The sequence below is a fragment of the Marmota flaviventris genome, chromosome 2 (genome assembly GCF_047511675.1).
Source record: "Marmota flaviventris isolate mMarFla1 chromosome 2, mMarFla1.hap1, whole genome shotgun sequence".
NCBI classification, from domain to species: Eukaryota; Metazoa; Chordata; class Mammalia; order Rodentia; family Sciuridae; genus Marmota; species Marmota flaviventris.
Genome location: NC_092499.1, coordinates 29,498,030 through 29,523,906, shown reverse-complemented (window position 1 = coordinate 29,523,906; position 25,877 = coordinate 29,498,030). Strand labels below are relative to the sequence as shown.

At 39.5% G+C, this 25,877-nt stretch overlaps 1 protein-coding gene across 1 annotated transcript; it reads left to right on the top strand.

The window, feature by feature from the left end:
* Nucleotides 1-16,694: 16,694 nt before the first annotated feature.
* On the top strand, nt 16,695-23,430 carry LOC114089657 (acyl-coenzyme A thioesterase 1-like). Its single transcript, XM_027931562.3, has 3 exons — nt 16,695-17,225; nt 19,965-20,167; nt 22,046-23,430. Exons 1-3 carry the CDS (start codon nt 16,769-16,771, stop codon nt 22,643-22,645), a joined length of 1,260 nt encoding a protein of 419 aa, XP_027787363.2. The 5' UTR covers nt 16,695-16,768; the 3' UTR covers nt 22,646-23,430.
* The last annotated feature ends 2,447 nt before the right edge of the window (nt 23,431-25,877 follow it).

Sequence of the window (25,877 nt, the reverse complement as noted above, 5' to 3'; positions counted from 1 at the left end):
TCTGACAAAGATGTTCTGCATGCTTCTTTACTAGAGTAATTACAGTTCACTTTACACCTAGCATTTCCAACTGCACAGACTCCTGTATTTAAGTCATAATGTGAAAGTCTGATAAGCTCTATTTTAATTTCTAACAGTTTAAATCTAATAGAGGCTTTAATAACATCTGTAGCATTGCCTCATACCTGTAGAGAGCTACCTATAAACAGCTATAAGTTCTCTTTTTTCTATTTTATGTATGTGTGCACACCTGTGTATTGTGTTGTTGTGTCTACATTGTGCTTGCATCCATATATCATGTACATGGTATCAAAATGGGCATATAGATAAGAGAGCACTCAAAAATCAAAATTTAAAAGAGAAATGGATCCAAATACCTTTTAATTCGTGTGAAGATGTCTTTAAAATTACTAACCCACAAGTTTTGCTAGATGGTCAGACAATTAACAGAGTGTTGCTTTCTATAAAATGTCTAAAATGTAATGTTCATTGTTTCTAGGATTTTTCTTCAATAGAGAAGAGACAGCTAGTACTGTTAACTACACTTGTCTGATGTCTTGGTTTTTATAGTTAAAAATGAGTAAATAGATTTAACATCAGCATCAATGGGATTAATCATAAATATGTTTGTTAGAGGAGACATCTCATTCATTTACAAAGTTAAAGTGCTAAAATATCAACTACTAAATATAAAATCATGTACTCTTGAATTCTTAAATTCCATAAGGTAATATATAAACATTAAATATGTTTTTATAAATTGGTAAATAAAAAAGGAGTTTAAGATTGCTTTTTTAAGATTATTTCTGGGTCTTCACTAAAGCCAGGTTATTAAGAGGTAAAGTTCTAACAGGTTGCAATTCTATATGCAAAGAGTCCAAAAAGTTTCAGTTGTGTTTCAATTAAAGTACTGAAAATAGCATAAAGCATTTCATCTCATTAAGAGGAGTAATTGGGGGCTGGGGCTGTAGCACAGTGATAAAGCGCTAGCCTCACACATGTGAGGCGCTGGGTTCAGTCCTCAGCACCAAGTACAAATAAATACAAAGAAAGATATTGTGGGGCCAGGGAAGGCTTTTTCCTAAGGTCAAATATTAATGTACGGATATAAACCAAAGTTTAATCCCCTACAGGTTAAAGTAACAAGGATTTCTTAAAACATTAATCTGCTCTTATCTATTCTGAATTTTCCTAAATGTATTCATATCTTCCAACTTTACAAATCTTTAAAGTATAGGTTAAGAAGAACTTTTACCAAAATGGTGCTCTTCAAAGTAAAGTTTAAAGTAAAGGTTTGGTATAATAAAAATTATATTTTTTTAGTTCATAGATATTATACTTCATTTTGTATTTTCCTTGTAAATCTTAACTATTATCTGTTGTGTCTTACAAAAATACAACTTCTAATATAACAATCTGATTTATTTGAGATAATAGGTTATCATCTACATTAAAGGTTAAACCCAGTACTCTTACTTTAAAACTAATAAAACTGGCTTGCTGGATATTTAAGACCAAAACTTGGAGACTAAATTTAAGGAATAAAAAGGCCCAGAAAGAAAATAGCCAATATTTGGCTCTTGCCCTCTGAGGTCAGCTTGAAGCCAGGGAACAAAGGGACTTCTCTAGGGGCTTTGTGACTCTGGGCCACATGGCTTTCCAATCAGAGAAATTAATGAGACCCTGGAGAATGAAAAAGTCAACTAGTGCACATGTTGCAAAAAGGAAAGTAACGGGAGAAGGAGATATCCCTGATATCCCTGATGCTTCCAAGGGAAGCCTCACAATCAAGGAGACCCTGACCCATCCTGGCAGATGGTGCTAAAGGAACTCAGAGGCTGCTCACAAGTTCCCAAGAGTGATCTCCCTGAGGGAACTCAGCTGACTCTTAACAATAGATAAGAACAAGGTTAATTTGACCAGCCTGGTCTTAACACCTAGCAAAAACAGTTAAAATGAAAGTAGAGCCATACCTGGGCATTTAAAAGAAGAGACAATAGTTCATTTTTTAAAAATATTATTTTTAGCTGTAGTTGGACACAATATCTTAATTTCATTTTTATGTGGTGCTGGGGATCGAATCCAGGGCCTTGCACATGCTAGGCGAGCACTCTACCACTGAGCCACAACCCCAGCCCTCCCCCCACAATAGTTCTTTTAATGGAATTTAAGACGTACACCTGTATCAGCCCCACAGCTTCCCAGATTCTGAGGCATTTTTCCTCGGTAAGGCTACCAAAAATTGGACTGGCCTCTGTATCTTGTCTTCCTTACTCCTCAAATTGACATTTTACCTAACAACCAAAGCCTATTCATTCCAATCACAGAATACACCAGATGTAGGAGAGGCCTCCAAATTATTCCCTTCCTCATAAGGCTAAAATCTTCTGCTGGGATTGACACAGGAGCAGCAGGATTGGGAATCTAAATTCATTACTATAAAAAGTTACCAAAACAGGTTTTTGAAGACATCCAACAGGTTGCTGACTCAGTACTGACCTTGACTCCTTGGCATCTAGTCCTGCAAAACCAGTCGGGGAAGAATGCTCATTCTATGTCAACCCATCAGGATTGCAAAGAACCAAGGTTAAACAGCCCCAGGACTGCCTGAAACAGCAGAGACAAGGAACAGCTGATTACCTGTAGTTCTCATTGGGGGAGCTAAAACAATGCAACTCCTGGCTACTCCCTCTTATACCCCCCTTAATATTCACTTTTCTCATAATAATCTTTCTTCTCTGTATGTTTTAAATATTTTTTTAGCTGTTGATAAACCTTTATTTGTATACGGTGCTGAGAATCAAATCCAGTGCCTCACACATGCCAGACAAGTGTGCTACACTGAGCCCTAGCCCCAGCCTCCTTCTCTGTATTCTTTTTTTTTTTTTAAGACTATCTACAAAACTTTTGTATTCTTAATTTGATACAGAAACAGCTTCTTAGTAAGGTGACTTGTTTAGCTCATACTGCCTCCTAAGAACCCATCAAAGCCATTTTCTTCCTGAGCTTACAATTTGACATTCAGAAAGGAGACTTTGCCTATGATGACCTTGAAGCTCCTTCTATACACACCCCTCTTCAGCCTCAACTTCAGGATCTCTGTATTCTCTTCTAGAACTCTGAAAAGGCGGGGTGGTACCCTTAATTCACCCCTTTTCAGGAGGAAGCAGCCCGACAGGATATTGATGCTGCTATTCATTATCCCCTCTCAGAGTCTGGAATGAAGGATATGGAAAGGAATAACCCCCAGGGAGAAAAGGAGGACACTGGATCCCTGGGAGAGAAGGAAAACAATGGGCTCTGGACTTTCACAATTTCCCAGCAACAATGGGCTCAACTTTCACAATTTCCCGTTCTACAACTGTTTCCTTGACTGCCCAACCAGAACATTTTGCTGTGATTTAATCTAACTAAACCTATAAAATCCAGACCCCTATTGTAACCAGCTGCCATTTTCTTTCTTGAAAACGTGGTCTTGTGCTTAGTAAAGCCTTGTTGCTCTGTGGAGGTCTGTCTCCATTTCTTTTTACTTTCTTTTATATTTGCTTTCATAAGGAAAGGGAAAAGACACTTCTATTAATAATTTTTTAAAGCCATCTTTAGGTAGTTTCAATTTTTCAATGTTCTTTTAAAAGTTTCTCAGTTTTACAACTTTTTTCCCCATTTCCATAGTATGTTTAGATTTGTAGAAATTGGCAGTTGCAATAGGAGAAAGTTCACTTCCTAGTAGCTGGGAATCTAAGGAGACTATTGGAGTTTTTATATACATAAAGTTACTGGTCAGTGAAAAAAAAAATGAAAGGATGTTTAGCCTCATTAGTAATGAAGGAGATGCAAAATAAAACTAGAATATATCTCACAGCCTCAAGAGTAGCAATGATTTAGAAGTCTGACATGACCAATTGTTGCCAAGTACCTGGAGGAAAGAAACTCACATATGCAGCAGAAGCAGTCACAGTGTTCAGCTACTCTGGGAAAGAATTTTTCTGCAATTACCTAGTTGAATATGGCTTCCTACTTGTTCTGGTACATGTGCACCCAGAGGCATATTGTTTGGAAATAGCCCAAATGTCCCCTAACAGTGGAAGTGATAGATAGGTGGAGGCATGTTTTTCCAGTGTTAGGTGAAAAAATTAAATCCCAGGAGAACACATTCAGTGTCTTTGCATTTAGATAAAATTCAAAAGGCACAAGAGAAAGCAAAATGTTGTTTAAGGTGCATCTAAGTGGTGATATTGTAAAGAAAAGTGGCAGACCATGGTGGCCCAGGAGGATGGGACATTCTATGACAGCCTCAACAGTTTAAAGAGACCCTGTCTAAAAAAAAAGCTGGAGGTGTACCTCAGTGGTAGATGGCCCCTGGGTGCAATCAATTGCAAAATTAAAAAAAAAAAAAAAAAAAAAAAAAAAAAAAAAAAAATATATATATATATATATATATATATATATATTATATATATATATATGTATATACATAGCATTAACCTTGTTAATATCCTGTGGCCATGGATTGTCTCAAATATCTTAGATAATCCTTATTTTTTCATTTAAAAACTTTCTCTTGCCTCAACCTCTTTGAATGTGCTAGTTTAGTGTGACGTACATAGCTCCATTGCAATCCTATTCTATTACAAATAAATACCATTATTCTTTGGAGAACCTCTGATTGTTACTTAATTTGACACATTTGGTGTCAGAAGTGGGAACTAAACCAAGACCACTTTTGGAGGGGATTCCTGACTTCAGGAACCAGGTTTGATACCAAAATCAAATGTGTATTTCTGTTCCCACATCTTGTCTTTTTCTGTCCTGGTGAGTCTTCTCTCAGCTTGAGCCCCACTCTTTTTGGTAGAGGCTCTCTGCTGACTTTATTTGTAATCTGGCTTGAATAAGGCTTCCTTACAGAAAGGACCTTGTATCCCTTTGAGGAATAACCACAAAGATTTTTTATTATTTTTTTCTTCTTGTCTTTACTGCGAAGCCCATTTTCACATAAGGACATCGTTTTGATGAGTACCCAAATTTCCAGGAATTTATATTTTTTTGAAGATTTCAGATCTCTCTAGTTGTTCTCTTTTTGTTCAGCACACTTGGTTTATTTTGTTTGATCTGCCGGCCTAATTTAAAATCACCCTGTGGGCTGGGAATGTGGCTCAAGTGGTAGCGCGCTAGCCTGGCATGCGTACGGCCCTGGGTTCGATCCTCAGCACCACATACAAACAAAGATGTTGTGTCCGCCGATAACTAAAAAATAAAAATTAAAAAAAAAAAAATAAAATCACCCTGTGAGGGCTGGGTTGTGCATCGCATGAGGGCCTGGGTTCAATCCTCAGCACCACATAAAAATAAATAAAAATTTTGTGTCCATCTACAACTAAAAATAATTAATAAATCGTCCTGTGAGCATTTTCATTTTGGTTTGGGTATTATACATGTTAAAATAAGTTATTTGACTTTTAACTAATTATTTTTTCTCCCAACTTATTTTTGAAAATCTTCTATGAGCAAAAATTAACATTCTAAGTGGTGCACATGAGGTATAGAATTCAAAGCCACTAGGCAGCTGCCACCATTTCTGAGAAATTCTAATATCTGAAGATAAACACTCCTTTGTGATGATTCCCTAGTCATAGGAAAGCAAGATTGTCCTTAGGGACCTGTCATACAGTCTTTGTGCAAATAGGGACACCTTGGTCAGGGTAGGCAAACAAGGGAAAAATCTGTCCAACAAGCAAAATGTTTGCCTATGCCCTTTCAATTCCCTGACAGTGCTTATAGGATTTTCTTTACTCTTGAGAGGATAAAAAACAAAAATGGGACACCTAAATTCTAAAACATGCAAAGAAGTTTCCTCTTCGGGACTCCAGCCAGCTGTATTATGGTCCCTTCTCAAGTGCATTATTATTATTTTTTTAATCCATGCAAAATGGTAATTCTCAAACTGCAATTATGGGGTTAATATGAAAAATCTTTTTGTTAGATAGTAGCTAGCAATGAGCAGAGAAATGCATGGCAAGGTCACAAGCATTCTTTTAGTTGTTTTAGGGTCTTCTTTAAACTACTTTCAAAATAGATGAGAAAGCAAAGGGTGGCTGTTAATTTGTAGAAAATAAACAGAAGCAAAGGAGCTAATAGTAAAATATGTCAAAAGAAAAGGATTAATGGGATGAACTCTTGACAGGGCTCATTGAGGTTGGTTTAAAGTGTCTCCACATGTCTGGGAAGGAAGATTCCTTTAGTAGCACAGGCACATTAAGGTGACTTCTGACCAGCCACTGACCTCAGTGCCCATGTTAACATGGATTGGCTTATAGATGAAGCTCCCTCAAATAGGATGGCCACCATGACAGTTCTGGAGAGGACCAACTAAGGTCAAAACTCCACTGCTGGATGGAGGAGTCGAACACCTGATTGGAGAAAGCTGCTGAAGGAAGAGCCCAGTTCTCCTGCTAATCATCAAAAGTAATAAATTTGGAGACAGCATTGTTTCCTTTGCCGTTCCTTCCCTGCGTAGAGACAGTTCACTCTGTACTGAGAGTGCTGCTCGAGCCTCACTTTGCTCTTATTTCACTTTCTCCTCACTTTCTCTTTATTTCCACTTATAATAAAGTTCTCTTGCATGGCTTTTGGTGTCTGACTTTGAATTTTCTTTTGCAGGAACACAGAACCAAGGTTTGGAGTTACAGCTCCCTGCTTTCCTATGACATTTTTAGCTCTTTATCACTATTTTTCCCTCCCTATTTAATGTTGACTTTTTCATTTATGTTGAAGTAATGAGAAATTGAAATAAAATAGAACAAAGACTGCTTGAAAGTTTTTCTTTAGCATTTCAACCAACACAAGAAAAGGAAATAATTTTCAAATTAATGGTTTCACAACTCCTAGCAAGCTGTATGGATGGTATCCTAGACTCTAAGAGTCATCTTTTTTGAGTTCTATAGCTTTTTCTTGATTAATAATGGCTTAGGGTGACAAAGCGGTTCTGTTTTGTTTTGTTTTTGTTTTCCCAAAATTACCTTTATGACTTCATCAAAATCTTAGAGTAATAATAAAAGATCTCTCTGTCTATAGAATTTTTTTAAAATTACTTTTTCTGCCATGTTGGCCAGAAAAATATCCAAGAAAATAAATGCAAAAAATCTTTCAAAATCAATTTCTAATTTCAATACCTAGAAAATTTTTTTCTTTTAATTTCTTTTAAACTTATTTTAAAGACCTTTTAGTTTATTTTAATAAATCTTCTAATTTGTGAAAAGAGAAAGTTTTTATATGAAAAATAATTTAGTGTGATAGAAAAATTTTTGTCCTAGAGTAGAATACTAGATTGTTCAAGAATGGGAAAAGAGAAATACAGGTAAAATCAAAGGTTTAAATAGTTGTCAGTTATCTGAGGGAGTCACAAAAGGTATATGAAGGACAATTTAATGAAAAGAAAAATCTGTGTGATCAATTTGGCTACAATTATAGGAAAATTATTTGTAGGTTTTTCTAAACAATGGACACTAATACACTGATATAAGACCAGAATCTAAGTCTCTATGTCTGAAGCAACAAGGTTTTCTTGAAATATTTGTCTTCCATTATAACAAATTTGCAAGAGGTTTTGATTGTTAATTCTGATATCTGTTTTTTTCTTTCAGCTTCTTTTGAGTTCTATAGCTTTTTCTATAGTACAATTTATATTAGTTGATGACTTTTTAAAAAAAATTGTTTTTAGATATACATGACAGTATAGTGTATTTTGACATACATGAGGTGCAACTCATTCCAAGTTTGATCTCATTCTCGTGGTTGAACACAATGTGGAGTTACAATGGTCATGTATACTTATATGAGTATAGGCAAGTTAAGTCTGATCCATTCCACTGTCCTTCCTATTCCCATACTGCATCCCTTCCCTTTTCTCCCCTTTGTCCAATCCAATGAATTTCTATACTTCCCCTCCCTGTCCTCCCTTCTTATGGATTAGCATCCACATATCAGAGAGAACATTTGACCTTTGGTTTTTTGGGACAGTCTTATTTCACTTAGTATGATAGTCTCTGTTCCATCCATTTACCTGCAAATGCCATAATTTCATTTTTCTTTATGGCTGAGTAATATTCCATTCCAAATTATATTTTTGTAATATAATTTGGTATATATACCACATTTTCTTTATCTATTCATCTGTTGAAGGGCACCTAGGTTGGTTCCATGCTTCACTATTGTGAATTGAGTTGCTATAAACATTGATCTGGCTGCATCACTGTAGTATGCTGATCTTAAGTCCTTTGGATATAAGCCAAGGAATGGGATAACCCTAACCCTAACCCTAACCCTAACCCTAACCCTAATGGGATGCTGAGGCATTAGGATTTTGAGTTCAAAGCCAGCCTCAGCAAAAAAGCGAGGCAGAAGCAACTCAGTGAGATCCTGTCTCTAAATAAAAAAAAAAAAAGAAGGCTGGGGATGTGGCTTAGTAGTCGAGTGACCCTGAGTAGTTCACTCCCTGTTACCAAAAAAAAAAGAAAAGAAAGAAATTAAATAGTGGCAGCCATGTCCAAGGAGCCTTGCAGGGATTTGATACCTTTTTGAAGCTTGTGTAAGACAAACATATGAGTGAATGTGGCAATGAGTGCAAGACAGAATATTGGAATGGTGTCATCTAGAGAAAAGGTATCCTGTTAGAATGCTTGGCAGTATAATTCATAGCAGTTCAGCAGAGAAATACATGTCACCTCTGCAAAGGTCCTGTTTTACTATGACGCAAAAATTGGGTCATGTAGGGGTTCATAATAAACTTTTTGTTAAATAAATTTTTGCAACCGTCAAAAAAAAAAAAAAAAGTATGTTTTCATCAGGTTTCACTTCCAGGTAGGTGAACGGGCCTCATATAAGCAGAAACAATGACACAGCAAGAAGTTTTTCTTTACTTTCTGGTAACTGGCTTGGTAAACATAGGTGAGTTTTGTGACAATAATTTGTTTTTTGCCTGCTGTTTGTATTAGGTTTTGATTGCTTGGGAAAAAATGAAGCTTAAAGGAAGTATCTTTAAAAAAAAAACACATTTATTTGTTTTTAAAGTCTTTAAATCATTTTGTAACTCCAGTTAAGACATTCTAGTTAAATGAATGACCATTATTTCACTATGATGTGTGATTTATTTTGATCAAATGTATTCAACCTTTGACATATTTGGCAGGCTTCCTTAGGGTTAAAGTTCTAGATTAGGTCTTTTTGGTTTCTGGATTTTGCAGTTGGATATTATTGTAAAGATAATAAAGTGATTAGGCTTATTGGGTATATCATATTGTATGGAAAGCATTTGCAATCAAATGGATGGAAGAGACTCTAACAAGTTCTCTTGAATACAATTTTATAATAGCACTAAGCTTAATGAACTAAATAAAAATTCCAGAACTCTAAGGAAGCAACAGATGGGCTCATGGAACTGCTATTAGAGGGTCAACAAAGCAAGAATTAAAAGAGACTGAATGAGCTGATATAATTTAGGGTTTTGTTTCCTCTCTTATTTAAAAAAGTATAATTGGCTCTTAAATGTTTTTGTTTCCTACATTTAACAAAACTTCTTTCTTAAGCTATCATTTACAACAATATCCCAAAATATACTTTTATAAACAAAGATGGAAGCATTTACTTTTCTCCCACTTGATTCCTCCAATATTCAAAAGCTACTTGTAATTTACATTTCTGTGGTAATATGATCAATGCATAAGTTGCATAAAAAACAGATTCTTATGTGCAGGACACAATCTGAAACATTGGCATACTTGAAAATATGCATATAATACTTGCCTTCAAGGATTTCCAATAAAAACTGTCACTCCCAAGTGGGTTCTGGAATCTCAAGTTATTTTAGGTGCAGTAGGTGAAAATCTAAAGTCTACCTTGGTTTGGCAAACTACCTGGGAGAATTGGTAGAGGGCAGGTAGTAATGGGGATTGGACCCCCGGGTGCTCTATCTTTGAGCTACATTCCCAGCCCTTTTCATTTTTTTTTAGACAGGGTCTTGCTAAGTTGTCCAGGCTGTCCTTGAACTTGCAATCCTCCTGTCTCAGCCTCCTAAGTAGCTGGGATCACAGGAGTGCACCACTGAACCCAGTGGCCTGGAGAATTTTATAAATTTGACATAACTATATGGGAAATATCTTTTCCTGTTGCACATGTGTAAACAGTTAAGCCACATCTGATCAAACAAAACTCACTGTATAAGTAAGTTGTTTTTTCTTTGACTGCCTTTGGTAAAAATGGGTGTGATTATAGAGATAACACTTATGATTCCAAAGAAGAACTATAACATACCTGTCCATTATAGCTCTGATCATTGTTTGTGAGGTTTTTAAGTTATCTGCCTAACAGATTAGATCCTAAATTCTTCCAGATTCCTCCAATCCTCTTTTCTGCAATGATATTGTTAGGAACAAAAATTGCTCTTTCCTAAAGTCCTATAAACCAGAGCTGATAACTTGAAGTAAATTTCAAGGGACAGACTCATACCTGAAATGTGGGCCACAGTTTTACCAAACTGCCCAATGTCATAAACACAGATATTAAAACTGCAAACCGGATGAGAAATTGATGTAAGAACAGACTCAACATTATAATGAGCCTCTTGCCCCTCTTAGTTTTTTTTTCCTTTTTTGCATATGGGAGGATAATGATGTAGTTAAAATCTCACAGTCAATAGTCATTGCAGATATGTTGAAAGAACAGTGGGTAACTTTGGCAACTTCCTTAATGCCTTTTTTTTTGGTTCAAATTATATAAGCTTTCCTCCTTTTTTTTTTTTTATATCACTCTTGATTGAACCTAATCGTGGAATAACAAATGATAATATTACTCCATATTTTTTAATGGCTAAGAAAGAAAATGTGTGTGTTATTGCTAAAAATACATGCTGGATCTGAGAAATTGAAACTAAACTACATAAAATAAGAGAACAGCCTCTGTGATTACAACAGGACTCACCTTGTTCCCTTGGTGATTTCTTTTTTCTTTTCATAAATGTCATCACTGGGTTCTTGATTCAAAACTATTCAGCAAAGTGGACCCTTTATGTTCTTGGTTTTGTTTTCTTTTGTCCTTTTTCAACTTCATACCTATTCAATTTCTGTAGAAGTATAACTCCTGGCTCAGCACTTTGATACAAAAGCCATCATCTACATACAGAACAGATAAACAATGAAATCTAAATAAATAGAGTCTCAAAAACCACTCCTTCTAAACCTCCTTTTTACTCAAAAGTGAGTAAAAGTTGCCAATCGGTTCCCCCTGATGTGGGACCAGACCAGACCAACATCTATGATGGGTCCATCCTGGCAATGAAGGCCAATCAAACTTAACTACAGGATGGTAAATCAGGAATGTTTTCAGAGAAATGTTCTTGATCAAAAGGGGGAAATGTGGAAGATCTCAAAATCGAATCAGGCATTACTTATGTCGACCCTAACTAAATAAACAAATCAAGGAGGTTATAAAAGAAGGGGTGTCACACATAATTGCCTGATACTCTCAAAGAAGACTCTGCCAGAATCATAACCTTGCACAAAGGCCAATGCAACATACACCAAACTATAATTCTGGAACAACTGAGCCCACCTGTTGTCTGTGCAACATTAGAAAGACTCAATCCTTGTTATTAGTCCTACTGGCCAAAGATTATTGTTTCAAAATCTCTTATGAAATCCTTCTCATTTTTTCTTTTAAAAAGATCCACTTGCCCCAACATAGTGGAAACACTCATAGTAAACTATGGCATGAGGATTCCCATTCTAATGCCATTCGATTCCAAATAAATATCATTATTTTTTGGAGAATCTCTCACTGATACTTTCTACTTTGCGATTTCCTTGTAAGAAGATAAAAGAAGTCCCTTTCACTGATGACAGTGTGTGTGGGGCGGGGAGCTGAAACTGGATGTCTTCCCCAGCATATGAAGGCGTGCATGAAGGAGTAAATGAAGGAGTGACTCATGGCAAGGGACAGAGGCAACAGTCAGGGAACCCAGCTGCAGACAAATCTAAAGAAACGGTGGCGGGAGTGATCCTGAATTACACTTTCGAACATTTAGCAACAATTCAACTGTTAAGGGAAAATGCTGAACACTAACAAAGCAGGGGAAGTATTTAATTATCCCATTTTAGGATAACGAATTCTAGAATAAAGGCAGGAATTGATCAGTCTCAATTTAGGAAGAGAGGATCTTACAAGGAGGACAATTTCTTATATGTGACATTACAAGAGTCAGATGCTCTGTTTCTGTGTTTGATGAGGATGGGGACTTCCATGACCCTAATTATGGCGAATTGGAGAAAAAGAACTGCTAAAATGATCTACTTTTCCTAAAATATAAAAGAAATTGACATTCCTAAATTCCCCAAAGACTTAAATCCTCCCATTCAAATGTTAGAGACAGAGCTATTAAAGAGAATGTATGACGTTGGCAGTGAAGAGTCAGAGAGTTCACAAATAACGTTTTTTTGTTTGTTTGTTTGTTTTGTGGTACACCAATTGAACCCAGGGAATTTTATTTTTAAAATTTGTTCTAATTAGTTATACATGACTGTAGAATGCATTTTGACACATCATACATAAATGGAGCATAACTTCTCAGTCTTCTGGTTGTACATGATGTAATAAAGTTCCATTGGTTGTGCAGTAATCTATGCACATAGGGTAATAATGTCTGATTCATTCTACTGTTGTTCCTACTCCTATACCCTCTCCTTCCCTTCACTCCCCTCTGCCTAATCCAAAGTACCTCTACTCTTCCTTAGCACCCCCCCCACCCCCGCCATTTTGAATTAGCATCCACATATCAGAGAAACATTCGGCCTTTGGTTTTTTGGAATTGGCTTATTTCGCTTAGCCTGATATTCTCCAGCTCCACCCATTTACCTGCAAATGCCATAATTTCATTCTTCTTGGTGGCTGAGTGATATTCCATTGTGTGTATATATACCATGTTTTCTTTATCTATTCATCTGTTAAGGGCATCTAGATTGGTTCCATAGTTTAGCTATTGTGAATTGAGCTGCTATAAACATTGATGTGGCTATGCCACTGCAGTATGCTGATTTTAAGTCCTTTAGGTATAAACTGAGGAGTCATTTGGTGGTTCTATTCCAAGTTTTCTGAGGAATCTCCATACTGCTTTCCTTAATGATTGCACCAAATTTGCAGTCCCACTAGCAATGTTAAGAGTTTACCTTTTCCCCCACATCCTCGCCAGCATTTATTGTTGCTTGTATTCTTGATAATTGCCATTCTGTCTGGAGTGTGATGAAATCTTAAGAGTAGTTTTGATTTGCATTTCTCTAATTGCTAGAGATGTTGAAAACTTTTTCATATATTTTTTTTGATTGATTATATTTCTAGCCCTTGGGTCATTCTGTTTAAGTAATGGTTGTTTGGCCAAGGAGTCTGGCCATGTTTACTGATTATCTAATAGAATTACATAAGTAATCAATACAGCTCCCGAAAAATTTAATCTCTCAAATGTTCTAGTGAGTTGAAACTAGGGCAAAGGTCTTGGCAAGTATGCAAGTAAGTAACTCACAGAGTTCAAGGTTTTGGGAAGTGAATCAAGAAAGGGCTCACCAGGATAATGATGAAGCTCTCTTTGTACTTGACAGCTAGTGGCTTTTTTGAAAACCCTGTCTGCCATTTAACCTAATCTCCCTGCATGTTAGGAACCATCTTTTAAAGACTAAGGATGATGGCCTTCAAAGGGAGAGACATGTGACCCCAATGACTTGTTAAAATATCAGTTTCCTCAACAGTAACTGTCTACCTCAATCCAGATGCTTTGAACAAGAAAACAATCAAGAAATCAGGGGATTTTACACAAGATCATAGATTATGCATAATTCCTGGAAATTTAAGATAATTCCTGGAAACCTTAAGCTTGTGTTTGAGGATATGAAAGAGGAGGGATCTGAGGAGGACACAGGGAGCCAAAGATCCTCTCTGGTGGTTTCATTACTCCCAAAGATTGTTGTGTTTTGTTACTCCTTTTCTAAACTTTTTACTTTGAAATGATTTTATACTTACACAAATCTCTCAAGCAAAAAAATTGTTAGAGTTCATACACACTTCATCAAACTTCCCCTAATGTTAGCATCTTACAGATCATAGCAAAAATATCAAAATCAGTAATTATCATTGACACAACGCTATTGACATGACAGTATTATTGAAATTAAGGTATTGTATCTTGTTTATTCGAAAGGTTGTTAGACTGTAAAAATGGAAACACGCGGCGCTCTGTTGTCCTACCATAACGATAGGTATGAAATAGGAACAGGCCCATGATCTGAGTGAGACCACATTTGAGGCTGAAACAACTGGGAATCTGCCCCACCTTGAATTTTTCTCCCTTTACTCTCACTTGGATTCTCAAAAATGAAGATGGATTTCAGATGTTAACTGAGAATCAAAGACAATGAAATGAAATTGAGTTACCAATGGGTGGCACTGTATATCTATAGGAGTATCTCTCAAAATCACCCCTGATGTTGTTATGCTTTGTCAATGGACAAAATTGCAATTTATTTTAAAGATCTGAATTGGCTTTATTTTTAATTTCAAAATCCAAACATAATTAGTTCGGGTTGGCTATTTGGTATTTAGCATGTGTAACTCTATTTTGATTTTTAGTCTGGTCTATTGGGGCCCAAAGTATGGTCTCCCATGATTTTTAGTGAACACATTTATTGAGCTTACTAGAGCACTCTTTTCAGCTTCAATGCATTTCTAGACATCGAGAGCAGTTTGCCTCACTTGACAGCAAGTGATGCCTCTTCAATCTTGCTTCAGGAACTTTCAGTACTCTAACATTTACCATGATCTGTGGAAATAAGGCTTCAACCAGTAAGCTAGAGCCAATTCAGACCTGGAAAGTACTCATTATCTTCACGGTATAATGGTACAGCTTTTTTGAAAACCACTTTGCAATTTAACCTAATCTCCTTGAAAGTTAGGAATCTTCTTTTAAAGACTAAGGATGAGGGCCCTCAAAGGGAGAGATGTATGACTCCAATAACACATTAAAATATCAATTTCCTCAACAGTAACTGTCGACCTCAATCCAGATGCTTTGGACAAGAAAGTTTGGGGCTGACCTAAGAGCCACTGCTTCTGCAGCTCAGACTTTCCATACTGAATGCTTAACTCAAACCAGTGGCTGTTCACCATGGAAAAGCTACGGGACCCTCTCAGAGAGAAAACTTCTAGGAGTGTCATATCTGGATAACGAGGAAATTCTGCTCTAAAGAGGGGAAGGGAGTTTGTCTAGCAATGAGGGTCTCATACTAATATGTGGTCTAATTCTGGAGACAGCATGTTATAGATCTGGGTATGAGGTTCAGGCTTCAAGTCACTGGACAACACTGGCCATTGTGTGGGGCCACCCTCCTCTCACGGGGACAGAGCACTTTCTATGGCTACTAATTCTCTGTGGATCCCGGCCCTCCTGACAGCTGGCCTGGACACCACCTACTTTTTCATTTGAGCTCCCAAAAGAGAACTCCCCAGAGGAAGGGGCTCTGAATGTCCTATGCAGGGCAGGTCACCTCCTTAGCTGCTTTTCCCTCCTGTGTCAAAGAGCTACTCCGTGTGTCTCCATAGCAAGCTGGGCATCAGGGAAAGGGAGGCAGGAGCTGCCTTTCTGAAATCTGAGTGTCCATTTCAATTTATGTGTTGGAGATTGCAGCAGACCAGGAAATTCTCTGCAGGCAGAGGATTCCCAGATTGGGTGACAGCCTATAATACAGTATTTCAAAATTTGCAGCAGTGATTACTTCATTAGGTGAAATGGGGAAAAGGTCAATGAAATCTCAGAGCTGGGGTCTAACTTGATAACTTTTTATAAGATAATAATTTAATGACATAATCTGTCACAAATGACAGGTGTCCTGAGCTGTATGGTTGGATTTAGACTAAGACAGGCCATTGGCAAGATATTGTATGCTAGAATATAGAAAAACGAAAGTAGAGGCCTCCTAAATGCTAGGTAGATGCTCTACCAGTGAACATATTCCCAGCTCTCTTGCTTACTTTCTTCCTCCCTCCCTCCCTTCGGAGCCTTCCTTCCTTCCTTCTTCCAATGTTATCTATGCTTTTGTAATTAGTAATTTTATGAAAAGCTTCTCTGATGTCCAGTTTACATGGACTACTTATTTTCTAACTGAATTCTGAAACTAATACTGCCCGTGACTGTATCTGCAAGTGGATATGTACTCTTTCTACTGAAGCCATAGTGTTCTTACATGTTAGCTCATTTAATTGCCCCCACATATCTTTTCAAATGAGGAAACTAGATTCAGAGACTTCATCGCCTACCTTACTAAAGATCCACACTAGAGGGCAGACAGACAGGACCCCAGGCAATCTGTATAATCATCAAACTGTTCTGGACGCAGGAGGGATCAGGGCCGTGTTGCTCACAAATCACCTGAGTTAGTTACCTGGGATGTCTTTGCAAAATGGAGAATTTTGGAACTGTATGCCTTCCAATCAGTCCTTCTACCCGTATTTCGACCTCACCACGCTGGAAAGCAGGATTAATCATTATTACTCTTAGCATTACTTATCGCCATCCAGGGCAACTCCTGTACCCTACAAACACTAGGGGGCCCCGCACAGCGGATTGCAACCAATAGAATATGCGAAGGGTTCAGTGGCGACTTCCTTTCCGCGACGCCTAGAGAGGCCAGGCGGGGGTCAGGAGTCCTCCCAGCCGTCCTTCCCTTTCTCCCGGGTGAGGATGGCTGCGACACTGATCCTGGAGCCCGCGGGCCGCTGCTGCTGGGACGAGCCGCTGCACATCGCTGTGCAAGGCCTGGCCCCCGAGCAGCCGGTCACGCTGCGCGCGTCCCTGCGCGACGAGAAGGGCGCGCTCTTCCAGGCCCACGCGCGCTACCGCGCGGACGCGGACGGCGAGCTGGACCTGGCGCGCGCGCCCGCGCTGGGCGGCAGCTTCGCGGGCCTGGAGCCCATGGGGCTGATCTGGGCCATGGAGCCTGATAAGCCGTTTTGGCGACTAGTGAAATGGGACGTGCAGACGCCCTTCGTGGTGGACCTGGAGGTGCTGGACGGCCACGAGCCCGACGCTGGGCGGCTGCTGGCCCGGGAGCTGCACGAGCGCCACTTCATGCCGCCCGGGGTGCGGCGGGTGCCGGTGCACGAGGGCAGGGTGCGGGCCACGCTCTTCCTACCACCAGGTGAGCAACCTCTGTCACTGTTACCCGCTGCCTATGCTGCTTCATAGGTGCAGTGCCTGGACCTTCTCCCTTTCTCCAACCAAAGTCTCCTAGCGGCCCTTACAGTCAGTGGTCTCTGGGAAACTGCAGATCTTTCAGATTATGGCTGGGTTAATGTCCTGGTCCCAGAGTCAACAGCAGGAGCAATATTGGAAGTTACTTAGAAAAGGCTTAGAAAAGGTCCAAGCCCTGATGAAATAGAATTTCTATAGTTAAAAGATACGCTCCCCCACTGTGGTTTGTGAGCACATTCAGGTATTGTGACAAGCTGCTCTCCTGTGGTTATTCAAGCAGAGTGCAACAGCAGCAGCCCAGCAGCATTACTGGGGAACTTGTTGGAACTTAACAAGTTCAGGAGGATAATGAATAACACTTGCCTACTCAGGAATTAAGTCTAATTGTTAAACTCTAGTGATTAAGATGTGGTGATATAAGAATGGACTAATAAGTTATAGGATAGAATAGACATTTCTTAAATTGATACATACATATACGAAAATATGGAGATTGATATAGTAGCATAAATTATTGGGAAATGGCAGTATTATTGAGATTTATTTAGATCCCTACCTCACATCATACACAAAAATGAATTCCAGATGGATCAAAGATCTATATGAGAAAAACAAATGTAAAATGTGAGTATCCTATAACCCTATACAGGAAGGGTTTCTTACATAAACTCAGAAAGGACCAATAATAAAGGAAACTGAAAAACCTCGGTGAGACAAACAAGAAGATAAAGAGATAATTATGTGACAGAAGATGTTAAAATACATATAATAAGGGATCAGAATCAAGAATATAGTAAAGAAAACTTCTACAAACCAATAGAGTAAGACATAAGCTTCGTAGAAAAATAGGTCAAGGATATAACATTGAATTTAAAACATAAATAGGAAAAGAATGTCAATAAGCACATGAGAAAATTCTCAACAGAAATATCCTTTTTAAAGTACTGTGGAATACCATCTCATACCTTTCAATAAGGCAAACATTTTTAAATGCTGGTCAAGTATTGGTGAAGATGTAGTAAAACAAGAACAGTCCATATTTCTGGTGAGACTGTGCAATAACACAACTTTGGAAAACAGCTTGGCAACTTTTAGCAGAAATTGAAATCTACATATTATATAAATAACCTAGGCATGAAAATTGAACATAGTCCTAGCTAAATGCAGCTGGAGTTTAGAGGATGTGTGTCACTGCAGTGCAAGTAATAATAAATTGCAACAACTTTAATGATCATCAAAAAAGGAAACAGATAAATTGTGCTATGATTATTAACATGTTATGCATGGTGCAGAGATTCCCCACCCTCAGTTTGGAAAGAAAGGCAATAATAATCTGAGTCTTTGTTAGTTATAATATTACTACAAAAATAAAGATCTGGAAACATGTGACAGCAGGTATAGATGAAATGTGGACTCAGTTTTTGATGGCAATCATGAAAATCATAAGCCTAGACCTAGAATGTATAAGCACTGCCTGAGATTTGGAGTTCTGTGATAGTAAAAGCAAAAGTGACTCCATTTTGTTTAGTAACTCCATTTTGTAAAACAACCATGCCAAATAGAAGGGTCATGACCAGGGCAAGATGTCCTTTTCCTTTTGCTATAGAAACTTTTAGGAACAAGAAACTACCTAATGGGGCATTGTTTCTAACTAGGGTAATGGGGCTCTGTTTCTGAAACTGGGGTGACTGGGCTAATTATGATTGGCTAAGCGTCCCTCCGCCTGACTGCACTCTCCCGCTTCTGTAACTTGGCTTGCTTGCATTGGCTAGACCCCCAAACATCCCTTTTGCAGTTTTCAGGCTTATAAGGAGCGCCCTTGCAATTGATTGGGGCTGATAAGGGGAACAGTTTTATGTTCTGGTCAGTCGCCACCCGTGCTTCAATAAAGGCTTGATTCAATTATTCGTGAGTAGTCTGCAAGTCAGTTTATGAAACCCAGGGATGAAGCTTTAACTATAACAGTTCGTTTCCAGATGTTTCCAAGATGACCAATGGTACCTTCTGACGTCACAACTCATTTTTTTTTAATTTGTATTGAGGATTGAATACAGGGGTGCTCCTGAGCCACAGCTACAGCTATTTTTATTTTTAGTCAGGGTCTTTCTAAGCTGCTGAGGCTGAGCTCATACTTCTGATCTTGCACCAGTCTCTCGAGTCGCTGGGATTACAGATGTGTGCCACCTCAACCAGCTTAGTCATCACAATTCCTGGAAATTCAAATCAATTCAAATTTAGAATCACAAGCATCAAAAACAAACTCTGGGTTACCTAAATAGGAAAGGAATTTATTGTAAAGCCATTGGTTAAGAACAAAGTTGACAAGAACACTGGGGATCAGGATCAGAAAACTGAGAGAATCCAAGGGAGATTCTACCACCCAAACAAACCACGACAGGCCATCACTGAAGCTGGATGCTTGTGGCTCCTGTGGACTCAATGGCAACACTGCTGACCTGAGTGAATACTAACCTGTGTTAACTCTATCACTCATGGGAATGAGACCGGGTCACAAGGGAGGCTGGGTCTCATGCTTGCCTTTTGCAGTACAAGGTAGAGCCAGGGAAACAGGATAGGAGGCTTCAGTGCTCAGCACTCCCCAGCCTGCCCCTCTCCCCACAACAAATAAAAGAGAGTCCCCTCCAAGTTGTTTGAGGACTAGATCTATGCTCTGTTTCTTTCCAAGGACCTGGGCCTTTTCCTGGGATCATCGACCTGTTTGGACTTGGAGGTGGCCTTCTGGATTACCGAGCTAGTCTGCTGGCTGGCAAGGGTTTTGCTGTGATGGCTCTGGCTTATTATAACTATGATGACCTTCCCCAGAGCGCAGACATCTTTCACCTGGAGTACTTTGAAGAAGCCGTAAACTATCTACTTCATCACCCCCAGGTTGACTGATCTTTTAGTTTTTTGATTCCTAAATGCTTGCCCCAGACAGGGTCAGATTTTCAACCCTGTGACCTGAGAGATTTACTCTATGACAAAATTAAATATTCAGCTTCTTACAAATTTACAAAGAAAAGTAAATATCTTTTTTTAAAAAAAACTTTTTTTTTTTTTTTAATTGTAGACGGACACAATACCTTTCTTTTATTTATTTATTTTATGTGGTGCTAAGGATCAAACCTAGTGCTAGGCAAGTACTCTACCAATGAGCTACAACCCCAGCCTAAGAAAAGTAAATTTCTGAGCTAGGACTACCCCACAGGGCATAGAATAAATAGGGAAACCATATGTTTGAATTCCAGGTAGGGGGACCTAGCATCCCAGTATGTCCAGTACAGTGGGTTTCCTGGGACATAGACCATGAGTGCTAGGACCAGGATAGCATCAGGCTCACCAGGAGGGTTGGTCACCTCAGAAGTGTCACTGTTTTGTGGCTCTGTGAATCTGTGTCCAACCTCCAGGTATGTTACAAAGAGTTAAATGATCACACTGGTGGAGCCCTTGAAATGGGCAGGTACTCATTCCCATGGCAAAGGATCTGGGCACAGTGGGTACAGAGTGAGGAAGATCAGGTTCACGTCCACATGAGCTTAGAATATAATGTGGGAACAGGGGAGAGAGGGCTAGGAAACAAGGAAACTTAAAATTCCAAGTGCTAACAAGGACACTAATGGGGCACTGATTAAAAACGAAAAAAGTGGGGCTGGGGTTGTGGCTCAGTGGTAGAGCGCTCGCCTAGCATGCAAGAGGCATTGGGTTCAATCCTCAGCACCACATAAAAATAAAATAAAGACATTGTGCCCACCTAAAAGTAAAATATATATATATATATATATATATATATATATATATATATATATATAAAGTGGAGTGGATGGGACTAGATAGAGCTCAGGAAGAGCCTCAATTAGCAAAGATTTAAATGCTGACTATTAGTATTATTGGTGGTGGTAGTGTTGTCAATTGTCAGGAGATAATTCTAGTGATTTTTAAAACATTTTGTTACCTGCTACCATTTACGTGTTGGAAACAAAATACATACAGAACAAAATTAATTATGATTAGTGTCAGATCAATGTACGTAGACTGATACTTTAGGTTTGGGTTTTTCATACATACTTGATTATGATTTCATACACATACATATACTATTTGCCTGCTAGGTAATTAATTCCAATATTCTCTAAAGAAATAACTATTGGGCTGGGGTTGTGGCTTAGTGGTAGAGCGCTTGCCTAGCATGCAAGGCACTGGGTTCAATCCTCAACACCACATAAAAAAACTAAATAAACTAAATAAAGGTATTGTGTCCATTTTTATCTAAAAATATTTTAAAATAAAGAAATAACTGTTAATTTCATGAAGAATTTTTTTCTTTGAAGCCCAGGCCTTTTCTTCCCCAGTACTTTCATGGGCATCCTAGAGCCTTACTTACAAATGGAATGTTACTTAGGTTCACCTTAAATTTCTTTGGACTACCATGAACTTCCATGAGTGCAGGGCCCACTGAAGTATAAAGGCACCACACACTACATAGCAAGCAGTTTTGGGATTTGAAAGCTTCTTATTGATGAGCATCATGCTCAGAGCTTTACATGTGGTTTCTCATTTGAACTTCACATGGATTTTGTGGTATAGGGTTGAGCCTTATTTTACTGTTAAGGAAACTGAGCTTAACAGAGGCTGAAGAGTGTTTCCAAAGCTATGATATTGATAGAGCCCAGGTGCAGGCTCACGTCCACCTAACTTCTAGGTGGGCACTACTCACCCTACCACACTGTTCACGGTCTCATTCTCCTTATTCTTCTGTCCCATTTTCAGGTAAAGGGTCCAGGGATTGGGCTGCTTGGGAATTCCATAGGAGGAGAACTCTGCCTTGCCATATCCTCTTTCCTGAAGGGCATCACAGCTGCAGTCATAATCAATGGCTCTGTGGCCGTTGTTGGGGCAAGCATACACTACAAGGACGAGACGCTGCCCCCTGTGGGTATCATGAGAGAGCGAATCAAGGTGACCAAAGATGGCATCAAGGATGTTGTGGAAGCCCTGAAAAGTCCTTTGGAAGACCAGAAGAGCTTTATTCCTGTGGAGAGGTCTGACACCACCTTCCTGTTCCTTGTGGGTCAGGATGACCACAACTGGAAGAGCGAGTTCTATGCTAATGAGGCCTCTAAACGCTTGCAGGCCCATGGGAAGGAGAAGCCCCAGATCATCTGTTATCCAGAAGCAGGACACTACATTGAGCCCCCTTACTGGCCCTTATGCAGGGCTGCCCTGCTTATCTTGGCAGGTGGTCCTATTGTTTATGGAGGGGAGCCCAGGGCTCATGCCATGGCCCAGCTGGATGCATGGAAGAGACTCCAGACTTTCTTTCATAAACATTTGGATGGTGTTGAGGTGACCATCCCGGCAAAACTGTAATTTTTATTTGCTCTCTCCTGAGAATAGTTGCCACAGTTTGTGTGTCTGGATCCTGTTTCCTTTTTAATAAGTACTTACGGTTTTTTCCAAAAACACGTTTTTATCAACTGTATCGCTTATCATTTTGGGATTGGAGTCACTCTGCAGAAAACAGGAAACATAAGAGGTAGAAAAAGCTTCCTTCTCACTCTTGCACACCATGCAACTGACAAGGCTTTAGCTCTGAAAACAAAAATGAGTAACACTGATGAACAGTGCTTGTGCATAGTTGAGAGTTCAACAGTTGTTTGCTAAATGACTGATTAATAAGTAAATGATTGGCTACCATGTAAGAAAAGCATATGCAGTGCCCTTCTTGTCTGTGGGTTCTGCATTGTAGTTTCAACCAACTGCCAATCAAAAATATTTTAGAAAAAAATTGTGACTGTACTGAATGTATACAGATGATTTTAATGTTAGTTTTGATAAACAAAATAGTAACTACTGACACAGGATTTACATTTTATTAGGTGTTACAAGTACTCTAGAGGTAATATAAAAATACACAGGCAGATATGTGTAGATTTTATGCAAATACTACATTATTTTATATAAGGGACTTGAGCCTCTGAAGATTTTGGTACCTGTAGGCATCCTACCCAATCTCCCACAGATACCAATGGATGACTATAATACCAGAAAGGTTATAATGTCCCCTTTGAGTTTCTTCTTTTAGAATGGAAGCAACACCTTAGCCATAAACTATTAGTTGGATATAAACTTAATAAAAATTTCCAAATCAACTATATTTTTGTTCTGTGGTATTTTCTCTTTGAATGAATATGGATTCCCCTAACAAAAAAAATTCTGTTAGATTCATGTTTACATATATAAACACTCATGATTTTGTTGTTTCAAAAGCCAGCAAAACATTTTTTAGATGAATTACCTAAGTTATTTGTGTCAGATCAGTCGGGAGAGGCTTTATTGAGATATCACTCCCAGGTGGAACTCGATGAGACCCACAGAGGGGACAGGGGAAGGGTCTGAGGAGAAACCTCGCGGAAGCTCGACCGGACTGGACTTTTAGGGGCTTACAGCAGGAAGGGAAGGGCTTGGGACATGAAAAGGTGTTTCTAGGGTCCCTTGCCCCCTTGGAGTTGGTCAGGGGAGTTGGCTGAACTCCAGGATTGACCAGGGGGGTCCTGTTGATTGACAGGCGTTAGTCAGGAGATCTGGCTGATTGACAGGCGTTTCTGCCGGCATCTGATTGATGTTCTTTTTTGGCGCGGGCTGCTTTGTTCTAAGTTGCCACTAAGTCGCCACCACTGACGTAACATTCCAGCCTTTTTGGTGATATAGGGCTGCGAATTTCGTCTGGCTACTTCCTGCTTGTTTAGGGGCGTCGTAGGGGGGGAAGTGGCTCGGATGTAGGTTCAGTGGGGAGGTATAGGGGTGTAGGACCTTCTGGTTGTAGGTTACTCTGGCAATTTCACTCACACGCTTTCCAGCGAACCTGAGGAGGCAGGGAGCAATCATTAGTAGAAGCCCTATTACTAAAATAGGAGTGAGAATGGGAGTCAGCCATGCAATGAGGGTTGAATTTAGTCAGCCTGGCCAGGGGTCATTTGATGGTTACTGTTTAAGCCTTTCACCCAAACGACGGAGGGTGTCAACATTCTCTTCGACCAGTCCAGTTTCATTGATATAATAGCAGCATTCTTCTTTCAGGAACAGACAGGTTCCTCCTTTATTTGCTGTGAGGAGATCTAGAGCTCGACAGTTCTGCAATGAGACTCGGGCAAGAGATGTTATTTGCCTTTGTAGGGAAGTGAGAGAAGCGGCTGATGCCTCTACTGCTTCTCGAAGTTGTTGTTCAAGGTTTTGAGTAGCTGTTACTGCATAACCAAGTCCTCCTGCCCTGAGTCCAGAGGCAGCGAGGGAGGAGGCCAGGGAGAGTCCAACTACTACTGGTAGAAAGACAGCCCTTCTTGTCCTGGAAAGGGAGGTAGTAACAAGCCATGTTAACTCAGCCTCACTGTATAGAGTTAATTGGGGAACTAAGGTGGAAGGAACACAAAAAGCAAACGGCATGTTGAGGCTTAGATTTTTTGTTAGGGTACCATTGCACCAGAAAAAGAACCCAGGTGGAGCAAAGGTTAAGGAAGAAATTCGAACAATCTGGTCACAGGGTGCAGAACCTGAGGAAGTGTAGCAGCAAGAGAAATCCCCTGATGCGTTACGAAAAAGAGGTACTTCCTCAAAGGCTGGAGAGGGAGGTCCTTGGGGTCTAGATGAGGTATTGAGTGGAAAATCAATGGGAATTGCAATCAATGGAGTACGATCCAAACCTGTGCAGAGGAAACAGTCTGAAATGTTATTCACTTTGGTGTAATTGAGAAGCTGAAGGCCCTGACGTATTAGGGCCATCCATGAGAAAGGGTCAGCTTTAGGATGGGCAACTGCATCCAGCTGGTGTTGGAGTTCTTTCTCCTGCTCCTGGATGGTTATGTGAATTTGAGGGAGCACTTGTATATAAGTTCTCCATATTCTGATAGAGGCTGAGGGGTGTTTGGCAAAACCCCATGAATAAAATTTACCATCAACACCAGAAGCCCATTTTGGGTTCCATGGGTCCCAAATAGTCAATTTGGTGTATGCTCGATTCTCATAGCAAGGCTTATCTAGAAAGCGTTTTTTTGCATGAATTATAAGGGTACCCACCATAGATGTCAGGCCAGTGCTTACAAGATTCCTCAGTTTGGTCTGATATGAAGCATAGCATTGCTGAACATAAGTGGGACGAGATGGCCTGAGTTGAATCCAGTAACATTAAGGGTGATGGCCCAATTACAGCCAGTGAAAGGGCAATCGCCTTGATCCACAAACTGAGAGCGGGTGGTGCCATCCTGTTGCCATGTCGCTTGGATGTAGAAGCGCCATCTGTGGGTTGGGATAGAAGCTTGAGAGAAATTAATGATTAGTAAAAGGAGAGGGTTGGCAAGAAACCTTGAGTTTGGTGGGCCCCAGCATGGAAGTATGGGGTCGTTGGGGGATGTGGTGCCTCCAAGTAATGTTGAGGCCTTTGGAGACTAGTTGAACAACCTGAGAAGTGAAGGCTGGACCGTTGTCTGACTGAATGAAGACAGGAAGTCCAAATCTGGAAATGATCTGCTCAATGAGGATGGAGGCGACGGTGTCAGCAGTTTCCCTGGATGTAGGGAAGGCTTCTATCCAACTGTAAGAGAGTGCT

Bases quoted from the DNA above. Each gene is read 5' to 3' on its own strand.
- LOC114089657 (XM_027931562.3), top strand. From the start codon at position 16,769: ATGGCTGCGACACTGATCCTGGAGCCCGCGGGCCGCTGCTGCTGGGAC. The intron at 17,226-19,964 runs GTGAGCAACCTC...TTTCTTTCCAAG, and splicing joins CACGCTCTTCCTACCACCAG to GACCTGGGCCTTTTCCTGGG. The intron at 20,168-22,045 runs GTTGACTGATCT...TCCCATTTTCAG, and splicing joins ATCTACTTCATCACCCCCAG to GTAAAGGGTCCAGGGATTGG.